General features: G+C 58.8%; 1 protein-coding gene across 1 annotated transcript in view; it reads right to left on the bottom strand.

Annotated features, from left to right (window-relative positions):
- Positions 1 to 99: 99 nt before the first annotated feature.
- LOC138101538 (cleavage and polyadenylation specificity factor subunit 1-like) overlaps positions 100 to 15,556 on the bottom strand; it is a 99,396-nt gene continuing 83,939 nt past the window's right edge. The window contains exons 30-35 of the mRNA XM_068999313.1: positions 11,933 to 11,999; positions 7,802 to 7,849; positions 7,553 to 7,708; positions 4,713 to 4,842; positions 3,302 to 3,440; positions 100 to 1,689 (exon numbers count right to left, since the gene is read on the bottom strand). Coding sequence (XP_068855414.1) covers positions 1,642 to 1,689; positions 3,302 to 3,440; positions 4,713 to 4,842; positions 7,553 to 7,708; positions 7,802 to 7,849; positions 11,933 to 11,999 — 588 coding nt within the window. The 3' untranslated portion in view covers positions 100 to 1,641. The remainder of the gene's footprint in view (positions 1,690 to 3,301; positions 3,441 to 4,712; positions 4,843 to 7,552; positions 7,709 to 7,801; positions 7,850 to 11,932; positions 12,000 to 15,556) is intronic.

The raw sequence follows: 15,556 nt of genomic DNA, 5'->3' as shown, positions 1-15,556 counted from the left end.
AAAACGCCCCAAAACCCGGCCGGAAACACGGAAACAACACCCGGGAAACACCCAGGAAACAGCTGGAAACACCCAAAGCTGCCAAAAACGCCCCAAAAACGCCCCCAAAAACGTCCGGAAACACGGAAACAACACCCGGGAAACAGCGGGAAACACCCGGGAAACAGCTGGATGACAGCTGGAAACCCCAAAACCGCAAAAACCGCCCCAAAATACCCCCAAAAACCGGCTGGAAACACTGAAACAACACCCGGGGAACAGCGGGAAACACCCGGGAAACAGCTGAAAACCCAAACCCGGCAAAAAACGCCCCAAAATACCCCAAAAAACAACCGGAAACACTGAAAAACCAACTGGGAAACACCTGGGAAACAGCAGGAAACCCCAAAGCTGCCAAAAACATCCTAAAATACCCCAAAAACCAGCTGGAAACAATGAAAACCACCTGAGAAACAGCTGGAAACCCCAAAAGTGCAAAAAATGCCCCAAAACACCCCCAAAACAGCTGGAAACGTTAAGAAACACCCCAAAGCATCTGAAAAACAGCGAAAATCCCAAAATAGCCTAAACTCCTTGGAAATACCCCCAAAACCAGCCGGAAACAGCCAGGAAACACCGGAAAAACAGTGAAAAGCACCTGAGGAACAGCTGGAAACACCCAAAATACCCCAAAATCCCCCCAAACCAGCCAGAAACACTAAAAAAACCCTGAAAAACAGCCCCAAACACCCAGGAAACACCCGAAAAACAGCTGGAAACACCCAAAAATGTCCTAAAATAGCCCAAAACCAGCTGGAAACACCCCAAAATCAGCCAGAAACACTAAAAAAAAGCAGTGAAAACATCTGGAAACCAGCGGGAAACACCTGGAAACACCAAAAAATGCCTGAAACACCCCAAAAATCAGCCGGAAATACTGAAAACCAGTTGGAAACCCCCAGAAACATCCTAAAATACCCCAAAAACCTGCTGGAAACGCTGAAAACCACCTGAAAAACAGCTGGAAACACCCAGGAAACAGCTGGAAACAGCTGGAAACCCCAAAACAGCCAAAAAATCCCCCCAAAACCCAGCCAGAAACACTGAAAAGTCCCCGAAAAAGAGGCAGCAACAGCTGGAACACAGCTGGAACACAGCTGGAAACAGCCGGGAAACGCTCGGAGGAGACCCCGGACCGGATGGGAACATGGAAAGAACAGCTGGAAACAGCCGAAAACGCCCCAAAATACCCCAAAACCGGCTGGAAACACCCGGGAAACAGCTGGAAACCACCCCAAAACCCACCTGAAGCACAGCTGGAAACAGCTGGAAACCACCCCAGAACCCACGTGAAGCACAGCTGGAAACAGCTGGAAAGCACCCCAGAACCCACCTGAAAACCAAACCCCAAAAGCACCAAAAAACCCCAAACCGCCCAAAAAGGGCAACACCCGAAACCACCAAAAACCACCCAAAAGACACCAAAAAAGCCCCAACGTCCCCCCAAAAACCACTGTGAACCCCCCAAAAGCCACTGTGAACCCCCCAAAGCCACTGTGAACCCCAAAAAACCCCCAAATAAACCCCAAAAGCCGAGCTGGGGGTTGTGTTTTATTACAAACGGGGCCGTTTTGGGGCCGTTTTGGGGCATTTTGGGGTCTCTCAGAAGTGGGCGGTGACTCGGTCGATCTCCAGGAGGTCGTCCAGGATCTGTGGGGCGGGAGGGGGGTCAGGGGCTCACCTGTCCCCAGCCCCACACCTGTACCCCAGCCCCACACCTGTCCCCAGCCCCACACCTGCACTCAGCCCCACACCTGTACCCAGCCCCACACCTGCATCCAGCCCCACACCTGTACCCCAAACCCCACACCTGCACCTCAGCCCCACACCTGTACCCCAGCCCCACACCTGCACCCCAGCCCCACACCTGTACCCAGCCCCACACCTGTACCCCAACCCCACACCTGTACCCAGCCCCACACCTGCACCCCAGCCCCACACCTGCACCCCAAACCCACACCTGTACCCCAACCCCACACCTGTACCCAGCCCCACACCTGCACCCCAGCCCCACACCTGTCCCAGCCCCACACCTGTACCCAGCCCCACACCTGTACCCAGCCCCACACCTGTACCCCAAACCCCACACCTGTACCCAGCCCCACACCTGTACCCAACCCCACACCTGCACCCCAAACCCACACCTGTACCCAGCCCCACACCTGTACCCCAGCCCCACACCTGTCCCAGCCCCACACCTGTACCCCAAACCCACACCTGCACCCCAACCCCACACCTGCACCCCAACCCCACACCTGTACCCCAAACCCCACACCTGCACTCAGCCCCACACCTGCACTCAGCCCCACACCTGCACCCAACCCCACACCTGCACCCAACCCCACACCTGCACCCAACCCCACACCTGTACCTAGCCCCACACCTGTCCCAGTCCCACCCCTGTCCCTCACCTGTCCCACTCCATCCTTGTCCCACACCTGTCCCACACCTGTCCCAGCCCCACACCTGTCCCCTGTCCCCATGCCCATCCCGGTGCCACTCACGATGTCGGGTGTGGTGCCAGTCTTCTTGGCCAGCTCAGCTGTCCCTCACCTGTCCCAGCCCCACACCTGCCCCCTGTCCCCGTGCCCACCCCGGTGCCACTCACGATGTCGGGCGTGGTGCCGATCTTCTTGGCCAGCTCCCCTGTCCCACCCCTGTCCCAGCCCCACACCTGTCCCACACCTGTCCCACCCCTGTCCCAGCCCCACACCTGTCCCACACCCGTGCCCATCCCAGTGCCACTCACGATGTCGGGCGTGGTGCCGATCTTCTTGGCCAGCTCCCCTGTCCCACACCTGTCCCAGCCCCACACCTGTCCCAGCCCCACACCTGTCCCACACCTGTCCCACCCCTGTCCCAGCCCCACACCTGTCTCTCACCTGTCCCACACCTGTCCCTCACCTGTCCCACACCTGTCCCAGCCCCACACCTGTCCCACACCCGTGCCCATCCTGGTGCCACTCACGATGTCGGGTGTGGTGCCGATCTTCTTGGCCAGCTCCCCTGTCCCACACCTGTCCCTCACCTGTCCCACACCTGTCCCACACCCGTGCCCATGCCCGGTGCCACTCACGATGTCGGGCGTGGTGCCGATCTTCTTGGCCAGCTCCCCTGTCCCTCACCTGTCCCTCACCTGTCCCTCACCTATCCCACACCTGTCCCAGCCCCTCACCTGTCCCACACCTGTCCCACACCTGTCCCACCCCTGTCCCAGCCCCACACCTGTCCCAGCCCTGCCCCCATGCCCGGTGCCACTCACGATGTCGGGCGTGGTGCCGATCTTCTTGGCCAGCTCTCCGCGCTCCATGGCGCTCAGGTACAGGAACCTGCCCAGCAGTTCCCCGTCCAGCACGTTCCGCACGGCGTTCTGGAGCAGCCGCCGCTCCGACTGCAGCAGCCTGCGGGCACAGGGGGCACAGGTGGCACAGGTGTGGCACAGGTGGGACAGGTGTGGGACAGGTGTGGGATGGGAGGGACAGGTGAGGGGCAGGCGTGGGGCAGGCGTGGGGCAAGTGATGGTACCTAAATGCCTGGGGGTTGAGCCCCACAAGGTGTGCCCAGGTGTGCCCAGGTGTGCCCAGGAGTACCCCAGGTGTGCCCAGGTGTGTCCAGGTGTGCCATTACCTGAACGCCCGGGGGTTGAGCCCGGCCAGGTGGGGCAGGATGGGTGTGGGACAGGTGACAGGTGTGCCCAGGTGTGCCCAGGTGTGCCCAGGTGTACCCAGGAGTACCCCAGGTGTGCCCACGTGTGCCCAGGTGTAGTGCAGGAGTACCCCAGGTGTGCCCAGGTGTATCCCAGGTGTACCCCAGGTGTACCCCAGGTGTGCCCAGGTGTGTCCAGGTGTGCCATTACCTGAACGCCCAGGAGTTGAGCCCGGCCAGGTGGGGCAGGGTGGGTGTGGGACAGGTGACAGGCGTGACAGGTGTGCCCAGGTGTGTCCAGGTGTGCCCAGGTGTAGTCGAGTACCCCAGGTGTACCCAGGTGTACCCCAGGTGTGCCCAGGTGTAGTCCAGGAGTACTCCAGGTGTGCCCAGGTGTGTCATTACCTGAACGCCCGGGGGTTGAGCCCGGCCAGGTGGGGCACAGTGGGTGTGGGACAGGTGACAGGTGTGACAGGTGACAGGTGTGCCCAGGTGTGCCCAGGTGTACCCAGGTGTACCCAGGTGCAGTCCAGGAGTACCCCAGGTGCACCCAGGTGTGCCCAGGAGTACCCAGGTGTGTTCCAGGTGTGCCATTACCTGAACGCCCGGGGGTTGAGCCCGGCCAGGTGGGGCAGGGTGGGTGTGGGACACGTGACAGGTGTGACAGGTGTGCCCAGGTGCGCCCAGGTGTGCCCAGGGGCAGTCCAGGAGTACCCCAGGTGTGCCCAGGTGTGTTCCAGGTGTGCCATTACCTGAACACCCGGGGGTTGAGCCCGGCCAGGTGGGGCAGGGTGGGTGTGGGACAGGTGACAGGTGTGACAGGTGTGCCCAGGTGTGCCCAGGTGTGCCATTACCTGAACGCCCGGGGGTTGAGCCCGGCCAGGTGGGGCAGGGTGGGTGTGGGACAGGTGACAGGTATGACAGGTGTGCCCAGGTGTGCTCAGGTGTATCCCAGGTGTGCCTAGGTGTGCCCAGGAGTACCCCAGGTGTGCCCAGGTGTGCCCAGGTGTGCCCAGGTGTGCCATTACCTGAACGCCCGGGGGTTGAGCCCGGCCAGGTGGGGCAGGGCGGAGCTGAGCGCGTTCTGCAGCATCAGCAGCCTCCTGTAGGTTTTCTCCTGCATCGGCAGCAGCAGCCCCAGGCCCCCGTCCAGCGTCGCTGCGGGGACGGCGCCGTCAGGGCGCCCCGAATCCCAGCACCCCGAATCCCAGCACCCCGAATCCCAGCCCAAATCCCACCCTGAATCCCGGCGCCCCGAATCCCGGTGCCCCAAATCCCACCCGAATCCCGGCACCCCGAATCCCACCCTGAATCCCGGCACCCCGAATCCCGGCGCCCCGAATCCCACCCGAATCCCGGCACCCCGAATCCCGGCACCCCGAATCCCAGCCCAAATCCCACCCCGAATCCCGGTGCCCCAAATCCCGCCCCAAATCCCGGTGCCCCAAATCCCGGTGCCCCAAATCCAGGCACCCCGAATCCCGGCACCCCAAATCCCACCCTGAATCCCAGCACCCCAAATCCCGGCACCCCGAATCCCAGCACCCCAAATCCCACCCCAAATCCCGGCACCCCAAATCCCACCCTGAATCCCAGCACCCCAAATCCCGGCACCCCGAATCCCAGCACCCCAAATCCCACCCCAAATCCTGGCACCCCAAATCCCACCCTGAATCCCAGCACCCCAAATCCCAGCCCAAATCCCACCCTGAATCCCGGCGCCCCGAATCCCGGCACCCCAAATCCCACACCCCAAATCCCACCCTGAATCCCAGCGCCCCAAATCCCACCCCAAATCCCGGCACCCCAAATCCCGGCACCCCAAATCCCACCCCAAATCCCACACCCCAAATCCCGCCCCGAATCCCGGCACCCCAAATCCCGGCACCCCAAATCCCACCCCAAATCCCACACCCCAAATCCCGCCCCGAATCCCGGCACCCCAAATCCCGGCACCCCAAATCCCACACCCCGAATCCCGGCACCCCAAACCCCCACACCCTGAATCCCGGCACCCCAAATCCCACCCCAAATCCCGGTACCCCGAATCCCACCCTGAATCCCGGCACCCCGAATCCCAGCACACTGAATTCCACCCTGAATCCCAGCACCCCAAATCCCGGCACCCCAAATCCCAGCACCCCAAACCCCCACATCCCAAATCCCGGCACCCCAAATCCCACCCTGAATCCCGGCACCCCAAATCCCACCCCAAATCCCGGCACCCCAAACCCCCACATCCCAAATCCCGGCACCCCAAATCCCACCCCAAATCCCGGCACCCCAAATCCCAGCACCCCAAACCCCCACATCCCAAATCCCGGCACCCCAAATCCCACCCCAAATCCCGGCACCCCAAATCCCCACACCCCAAATCCCCACACCCCAAATCCCCACACCCCAAATCCCGGCACCCCAAATCCCCACACCCCAAATCCCTGCACCCCAAATCCCACCCCGAATCCCAGCCCAAATCCCACCCTGAATCCCGGCACCCCAAATCCCGGCACCCCCATCCCAGCACCCCGAATCCCCCTCCCCCAGCCCCACCCACAGCCCTGATTGGTGCTCGGAGGTGCCGGATGGGCCCCGCCCCTCACCCAACCAGGTGAGCGCTGGTTCAACCAGGTGAGCCCCGCCCAGGCCCCGCCCAGCCCCAGGTGTGTCCCAGGGGTGTCCCATGGGTGTCCCAGGGGTGTCCCCAGGTGTGTCCCATGGGTGTCCCCAGGTGTGTCCCAGGGGTGTCCCATGGGTGTCCCCAGGGGTGTCCCAGGTGTGTCCCCAGGTGTGTCCCAGGGGTGTCCCCAGGGGTGTCCCCAGGTGTGTCCCCAGGGGTGCCCCAGGTGTGTCCCAGGGGTGTCCCAGGGGTGCCCCAGGTGTGTCCCAGGGGTGTCCCCAGGGGTGTCCCCAGGTGTGTCCCCAGGGGTGTCCCCAGGTGTGTCCCCAGGGGTGCCCCAGGTGTGTCCCAGGGGTGTCCCAGGGGTGCCCCAGGTGTGTCCCAGGTGTGTCCCAGGTGTGTCCCAGGGGTGTCCCCAGATGTGCCCCCAGGTGTGTCCCAGGTGTGTCCCCAGATGTGCCCCCAGGTGTGTCCCAGGTGTGTCCCAGGGGTGTCCCAGGGGTGTCCCAGGGGTGTCCCATGGGTGTCCCAGGGGTGCCCCAGGTGTGTCCCAGGGGTGCCCCAGGTGTGTCCCATGGGTGCCCCAGGGGTGTCCCAGGTGTGTCCCAAGTGTGCCCCAGGTGTGTCCCAGGGGTGTCCCATGGGTGCCCCAGGTGTGTCCCAAGTGTGCCCCAGGTGTGTCCCAGGGGTGTCCCAGGTGTGTCCCAGGTGTGTCCCATGGGTGCCCCAGGTGTGTCCCAGGGGTGTCCCAGGTGTGTCCCAGGTGTGTCCCATGGGTGCCCCAGGTGTGTCCCCAGGTGTGTCCCAGTTGAGTCCCCAGATGTGTCCCAGGTGTGTCCCCAGGTGTGTCCCAGTTGAGTCCCCAGGTGTGTCCCAGGTGTGTCCCATGGGTGCCCCAGGTGTCCCCAGGTGTGTCCCCAGGTGTCCCAGATGTGTCCCCAGGTGTGTCCCATGGGTGCCCCAGGTGTGTCCCCAGGGGTGTCCCAGGTGTGTCCCAGGTGTGTCCCAGGGGTGCCCCAGCTGAGTCCCCAGGTGTGTCCCCAGATGTGCCCCCAGATGTGCCCCCAGGTGTGTCCCAGGTGTGTCCCCAGGTGTGTCCCCAGCTGTGCCCCAGGTGTGCCCCCAGATGTCCCCAGGTGTGCCCCCTCCTCACCAAACCAGGTGATGTGCTTGTTCTCCTGACCTCACCCAGCCCCAGATGTGCCCCCAGGTGTGCCCCCAGCTGTGCCCCCAGGTGTGTCCCCTCCTCACCGAACCAGGTGATGTGTTTGTTCTCCCAGGTGCTGGAGCGGCGGTTGGGCCCCTCGGGGTGCCCCCGGCACGGCGTGCGCCAGAAGGTGTTGACGTGGGCGCCCACGTGGAAGTCGGCGCGGCGCAGCAGCCGCAGCCCCCCGAAGGACTCCTTGGCTGGAGGGACACCACGGGGTCACCTGGAGTCACCTGGGGTCACCTGGGGTCACCTGGGGGTCAGCAGGGGTCACCTGGCCCCGCCCCGCTCACCTTCCGGCAGGTACATGTACACCAGCAGGTTCCGGTCGCGGTCAGACACTGCGGGGACGGCAGGGAAATCATCGGGAGGCACCAAAATCAACCCGAATTGACCCAAATCCACCCAAATTCACCCAAAGCTCAGCCTGAACTCAACCGAAATTCAGCCGAAGCCACCGGAACTCAACCCAAAACCAAACTGAACTCAACCAAACCCACCTGAATTCAACCAAACCCAACTGATTCGTCCAAAATCCACCCAAACCCAGCCAAATCCAACCCAAACCCACCCAAACCCAACTGAACTCAACCAAACCCAACTGATTCAACCAAACTCAACCCAAATCCACCCAAATTCACCCAAAGCTCAGCCTAAACTCAACCAAAATTCAGCCAAAGTCACCTGAAACTCAACCCAAACCCAACTGAACTCAACCCAAACCCAACTGATTCATCCCAAATCAACCCAAACCCACCCAAATCCAACCCAAACCCACCCAAAACTCACCTGAACTCAACCTAAACCCAACTGAACTCAACCCAAACCCAACTGATTCATCCCAAATCAACCTAAACCCACCCAAATCCACCCAAAGCCACCCAAAATTCATCTGAACTCAACCCAAACCCAACTGATTCAACCAAACTCATCCCAAATCCAACCCAAACCCACCCAAAACTCACCTGAACTCAACCCAAACCCAACTGAACTCAACCCAAACCCAACTGAACTCAACCCAAACCCAACTGATTCATCCAAAATCCACCCAAATCCAACCCAAACCCACCCAAAACTCACCTGAACTCAACCCAAACCCAACTGATTCATCCAAAATCCACCCAAATCCACCCAAATCCACCCAATATTCATCTGAACTCAACCCAAACCCAGCCCAAATTCACCCAAACTCAACTGAACTCATCCAAACTCAACCTAAGCCACCCAAAACTCACCTGAACTCAACCCAAACCCAAAGTCAAGGAATTTCAGCCCAACCCAACTGAACTCAACCCAAACCCAATTAAGTCACCCAAACTCATCCCAAATCCACCCAAATTCACCCAAAGCTCAGCCTGAACTCAACTGAAATTCAGCAAAAGTCACCTGAACTCAACCCAAACCCAACTGAACTCAACCCAAACCCAACTGACTCATCCCAAACCCACCCAAACTCATCCCAAAGCCACCCAAATCCAACCCAAACCCACCCAAAACCCAGCTGAACTCAACCCAAACCCAACTGATTCAACCAAACTCATCCCAAATCCTCCCAAATTCACCCAAAGCTCAGCCTAAACTCAACTGAAATTCAGCAAAAGTCACCTGAACTCAACCCAAACCCAACTGAACTCAACCCAAACCCAACTGATTCAACCAAACTCAACTGAACTCAACCAAACTCAACTGATTCGTCCAAAATCCACCCAAACCCACCCAAACCCACCCAAAACTCACCTGAACTCAACCCAAACCCAACTGAACTCAACCAAACTCAACTGAACTCAACCAAACTCAACTGATTCATCCCAAATCCACCCAAATCCACCCAAAACTCACCTGAACTCAACCTAAACCCAACTGAACTCAACCAAACTCAACTGATTCATCCAAACTCATCCCAAATCCACCCAAATCCACCCAAAACTCACCTGAACTCAACCCAAACCCAAAGTCAAGGAATTTCAGCCCAACCCAACTGAACTCAACCCAAACCCAATTAAGTCACCCAAACTCAACCCAAATCCACCCAAATTCACCCAAAGCTCAGCCTAAACTCAACCAAAATTCAGCCAAAGTCACCTGAAACTCAACCCAAACCCAACTGATTCATCCCAAATCAACCCAAACCCACCCAAATCCACCCAAACCCACCCAAAACGCACCTGAACTCAACCCAAACCCAACTGAACTCAACCCAAACCCAACTGATTCATCCCAAATCAACCCAAACCCACCCAAATCCACCCAAAACGCACCTGAACTCAACCCAAACCCAACTGATTCAACCAAACTCATCCCAAATCCAACCCAAACCCACCCAAAACTCACCTGAACTCAACCCAAACCCAACTGAACTCAACCCAAACCCAACTGAACTCAACCCAAACCCAACTGATTCATCCAAAATCCACCCAAACCCACCCAAATCCAACCCAAACCCACCCAAAACTCACCTGAACTCAACCCAAACCCAACTGATTCATCCCAAATCAACCCAAATCCACCCAAAATTCATCTGAACTCAACCCAAACCCAGCCCAAATTCACCCAAGCTCAACAGAACTCATCCAAACTCAACCAAAGCCACCCAAAACTCACCTGAACTCAACCCAAACCCAATTAAGTCACCCAAATTCACCCAAAGCTCAGCCTAAACTCAACTGAAATTCAGCCAAAGTCACCGGAACTCAACCCAAACCCAACTGATTCATCCCAAATCAACCCAAACCCACCCAAATCCAACCCAAACCCAACTGAACTCAACCCAAACCCAACTGAACTCAACCCAAACCCAACTGATTCATCCAAAATCCACCCAAACCCACCCAAATCCAACCCAAACCCACCCAAAACTCACCTGAACTCAACCCAAACCCAACTGATTCATCCCAAATAAACCCAAATCCACCCAAAATTCATCTGAACTCAACCCAAACCCAGCCCAAATTCACCCAAGCTCAACAGAACTCATCCAAACTCAACCAAAGCCACCCAAAACTCACCTGAACTCAACCCAAACCCAATTAAGTCACCCAAATTCACCCAAAGCTCAGCCTAAACTCAACTGAAATTCAGCCAAAGTCACCGGAACTCAACCCAAACCCAACTGAACTCAACCAAACCCAACTGATTCATCCAAAATCCACCCAAACCCACCCAAATCCAACCCAAACCCACCCAAAACTCACCTGAACTCAACCCAAACCCAACTAAACTCATCCAAACTCAACCAAAACCACCCAAAACTCAGCCAAAGTCAACTGAACTCAACCCAAACCCAACTGACTCATCCCAAATCCACCCAAATCCAACCCAATCCCACCCAAAACTTGGCTGAACTCAACCCAAACCAACCCAGTCAAGGAATTTCAACCGGACCCAACTGAACGCAACCCAAACCCAACTGATTCATCCAAACTCAACCAAAGCCACCCAAACCCACCCAAATCCAACCCAAACCCACCCAAACTCATCCAAAGCCACCCAAATCCAACCCAAACCCACCCAAAACTCACCTGAACTCAACCCAAACCCAATTAAGTCACCCAAACTCATCCCAAATCCACCCAAATTCACCCAAAGCTCAGCCTAAACTCAACCGAAATTCAGCCAAAGCCACCAGAACTCAACCCAAACCCAACTGATTCATCCCAAATCCACCCAAATCCACCCAATATTCATCTGAACTCAACCCAAACCCAGCCCAAATTCACCCAAACTCAACTGAACTCATCCAAACTCAACCTAAGCCACCCAAAACTCACCTGAACTCAACTCAAACCCAAAGTCAAGGAATTTCAGCCCAACCCAACTGAACTCAACCCAAACCCAATTAAGTCACCCAAACTCATCCCAAATCCACCCAAATTCACCCAAAGCTCAGCCTAAACTCAACTGAAATTCAGCAAAAGTCACCTGAACTCAACCCAAACCCAACTGATTCATCCCAAATCAACCCAAACCCACCCAAATCCAACCCAAACCCACCCAAAACTCACCTGAACTCAACCCAAACCCAACTGATTCATCCCAAATCAACCCAAACCCACCCAAATCCAACCCAAACCCACCCAAAACGCACCTGAACTCAACCCAAACCCAACTGATTCATCCCAAATCAACCCAAACCCACCCAAATCCAACCCAAACCCACCCAAACCCAACTGAACTCAACCCAAACCCAACTGATTCATCCCAAATCAACCCAAATCCAAACCCAAACCCACCCAAATCCAACCCAAACCCACCCAAAACTCACCTGAACTCAACCCAAACCCAACTGATTCATCCCAAATCAACCCAAACCCACCCAAACCCACCCAAAACTCACCTGCACTCAACCCAAACTCCACAAATTTCCACCCAACCCGCCCCAAACGTTGCCGCCCCCGTCCCGCCGCCGCCGCCGGCCCCGGCCGTACCCAGGAAGCCGAGCTGGCTGCCGTCCACCATGAAGTCCACGCTGTAAACCTCCAGCGGCTTCGCGTCCTGCCGGGGACACTCCGGTCACCGGCACCGTCCCGGCGCCGCGGGTGGCACCCGGCCGTGCCCCGACACCCCCCAAGTGAGCCCTGAGTGCCCCCCAAGACCCTCGGAGTGACCCTCAGGTGTCCCTCGAAGATCTCCCCAAATGTCCCCCAAAGACCCCTGGGTGTCCTCCAGGAACTTCAGGTGTCCCTCGAAGACCCCCCAAATGTCACCAAACACCCCTGGGTGTCCTCCAGGAGCTTCAGGTGTCCCCCAAAGACCTCCCCAAATGTCCCCAAAGACCTTCAGGTGTCCCTCAGGACCATCAGGTGTCCCTCAGGACCCTCAGGTGTCCCCCAAAGACCCCCCAAATGTCCCCAAAGACCTTTGGGTGCCCTCCAAGAGCTTCAGGTGTCTCCTGAGACCCTCGGGTGCCCCCAAGACCCTCAGGTATCCCTCAAAGACCCCTGGGTGTCCCAAAGACCTTCAGGTGTCTCCTGTGACCCCTGGGTGCCACCAAGACCTTCAGGTGTCCCTCCGGTGTCCCCCCAAAACCCCCCAAATGTCCCCAAAGACCCCTGGGTGTCCCCGAGACCTTCAGGTGTTTCCTGTGACCCTCGGGTGTCCTCCAGGACCTTCAGGTGTCCCCCAAAGACCCCTGGGTGTCCCCAAGACCCTCAGGTATCCCTCAGGACCCTCAAGTGTCCCCCAAAGACCCCTGGGTGTCCCCAAAGACCCTCAGGTGTCCCAAAGACCATCAGGTGTCTCTCAAAGACCCCCCCAAATGTCCCCAAACACCCCTGGGTGTCCCCCAGGACCCTCAGGTGTCTCCTGTGACCCCTGGGTGCTCTCCAGGAACTTCAGGTGTCCCTCAGGACCCTCAGGTGTGCCCCAAAGACCCCTGGGTGTCCTCCAAGAGCTTCAGGTGTCCCTCAAAGACCTCCCCAAATGTCCCCAAGACCTTCAGGTGTCCTTCAGGTGTCTCCTGTGAGCCCTGGGTGTCCTCCAGGACCTTCAGGTGTCCCTCAAAGACCCCCCAAATGTCCCCAAACACCCCTGGGTGTCCTCCAGGACCTTCAGGTGTCCCTCAGGTGTCTCCTGTGACCCCTGGGTGTCACCAAGACCTTCAGGGATCCCCCAAAGACCCCCCAAATGTCCCCAAAGACCCCTGGGTGTCCCCAAGACCCTCAGGTGTCCCTCAGCACTCTCAGGTGTCCCCCAAAGACCCCTGGGTGTCCCCAAGACCTTCAGGTGTCTCCTGTGACCCCTGGGTGTCCCCAAGACCTTCAGGTGTCCCTCAGCACCCTCAGGTGTCCCCCAAAGACCTCCCCAAATGTCCCCGAAGACCCCTGGGTGTCCCCAAGACCCTCAGGTGTCTCCTGTGAGCCCTGGGTGTCCTCCAGGACCCTCAGGTGTCCCTGGGAGTCCCCCAGCACCCCTGGGTGTCCCTTGTGACCCTCAGGACCTTCAGTGTCCCCTGTGACCCCCAGGTGGCCCTGGGAGGGGTTTGGTGGCCCTGGGGGGAGGGGGGGTTTAGTGGCCTGGTGGCCCCATGGGAGGGATCTTGTGGCCCAATGGTCCTATGGGTGGTTTGGTGGCCTGGTAGCCCCATGGGAGGGGTTTGATGGCCCTGGTGGGCGATTTGGTGGCCCAGTAGGAGCATAGGAGGGGTTTGATAGCCCCAGTGGCTGGTCCGGTGGCCCAGTAACCCCATGGGAGGGGTTTGCTGGCCCCATGGACGGTTCAGTGGCCCAGTGACCCCATAGGAGAGGTTTGGTGGCCCCATGGACGGTTCAGTGGCCCAGTAACCCTATGGGAGCGGTTTCGTGGCCCCGTGGGCAGTTTGGTGGCCTGGTAACCCCATGGGAAGGGTTTGGTGGCCCAGTAACCCCATGGGAGATGTTTGGTGGCCCCGATGACCCCATAAGAGAGATTTGGTGACCCCGTTGGCAGTTCGGTGGCCCAGCAACCCCATAGAAGAGGTTTGGTGGCCCTGTGGGCAGTTCAGTGGCCCCATAACCTCATGGGAGGTGTTTGGTGGCCCAGCACCCCCATAGGAGAGGTTTGATAGCCCCGTGGGCGCTTTGGTGGCCCAGTAACCCCATGGGAGAGGTTTGGTGGCCCCGATGACCCCATAGGAGAGGTCTGAGGACCCTGTGGGGAGTTTGGTGGCCCAGTAACCCCATAGGAGACGTTTGTTGGCCCTGTGGGCAGTTTGGTGGCCCGGTAACCCCACGGGAGTGGTTTGGTGGCCCCATGGGCGGTTTGGCGGCCCAGTAACCCCATAAGAGATGTTTGATGGCCCCGTAGGCGGTTCAGTGGCCCGGTAACCCCATGGGAGGCGTTTGATGGCCCTGTGGGCAGTTCGGTGGCCCGGTAACCCCATGGGAGAGGTTTGATGGGCTAGTAACCCCATAGGAGAGGTTTGAGGACCCCGTGGGGAGTTTGGTGGCCCAGTAACCCCATGGGAGCGCTTTGGTGGCCCTGTGGGCAGTTCGGTGGCCTGGTAACCCCATGGGAGAGGTTTGAGGACCCCGTGGGGAGTTTGGTGGCCCAGTAACCCCATAGGAGAGGTTTGGTGGCCCTGTGGGCGCTTTGGTGGCCCAATAACCCCATAGCAGAGGTTTGGTGGCCCAGTAACCCCATGGGAGAGGTTTGGTGGCCCAGTAACCCCATAGGAGCACTTTGGTGGCCCTGTGGGCGCTTTGGTGGCCCAATAACCCCATGGGAGAGGTTTGGTGGCCCAGTAACCCCATGGGAGAGGTTTGGTGGCCCAGTAACCCCATAGGAGCGCTTGGGTGGCCCCGTGGGCGCTTTGGTGGCCCAATAACCCCATGGGAGAGGTTTGGTGGCCCAGTAACCCCATGGGAGAGCTTTGGTGGCCCCGTGGGCGCTTTGGTGGCCCAATAACCCCATAGCAGAGGTTTGGTGGCCCAGGGGCCGGTTTGGTGGCCCAATAACCCCATGGGAGCGCTTTGGTGGCCCCGTGGGCGCTTTGGTGGCCCAATAACCCCATGGGAGAGGTTTGGTGGCCCCGTGGGCGCTTTGGTGGCCCAATAACCCCATAGCAGAGGTTTGGTGGCCCAGGGGCCGCTTTGGTGGCCCAATAACCCCATAGCAGAGGTTTGGTGGCCCAGGGGCCGCTTTGGTGGCCCAATAACCCCATAGCAGAGGTTTGGTGGCCCTGTGGGCGCTTTGGTGGCCCAGCAACCCCATAGCAGAGCTTTGGTGGCCCAGTGGCTGGTTTGGTGGCCCAGTGGCTGGTTTGGTGGCCCAGTAACCCCATAGGAGTGCTTTGGTGGCCCTGTGGGCGCTTTGGTGGCCCAATAACCCCATGGGAGAGGTTTGTTGGCCCAGTAACCCCATGGGAGCGCTTTGGTGGCCCCGTGGGCGCTTTGGTGGCCCAATAACCCCATAGCAGAGGTTTGGTGGCCCAGGGGCCGGTTTGGTGGCCCAATAACCCCATGGGAGCGCTTTGGTAGCCCCGTGGGTGCTTTGGTGGCCCAATAACCCCATGGGAGCGCTTTGGTAGCCCCGTGGACGCTTTGGTGGCCCAATAACCCCATGGGAGAGGTTTG

The sequence above is a fragment of the Aphelocoma coerulescens genome, unplaced genomic scaffold, assembly GCF_041296385.1.
Source record: "Aphelocoma coerulescens isolate FSJ_1873_10779 unplaced genomic scaffold, UR_Acoe_1.0 HiC_scaffold_328, whole genome shotgun sequence".
NCBI classification, from domain to species: domain Eukaryota; kingdom Metazoa; phylum Chordata; class Aves; order Passeriformes; family Corvidae; genus Aphelocoma; species Aphelocoma coerulescens.
This window is presented reverse-complemented; position numbering and strand designations above follow the sequence as displayed.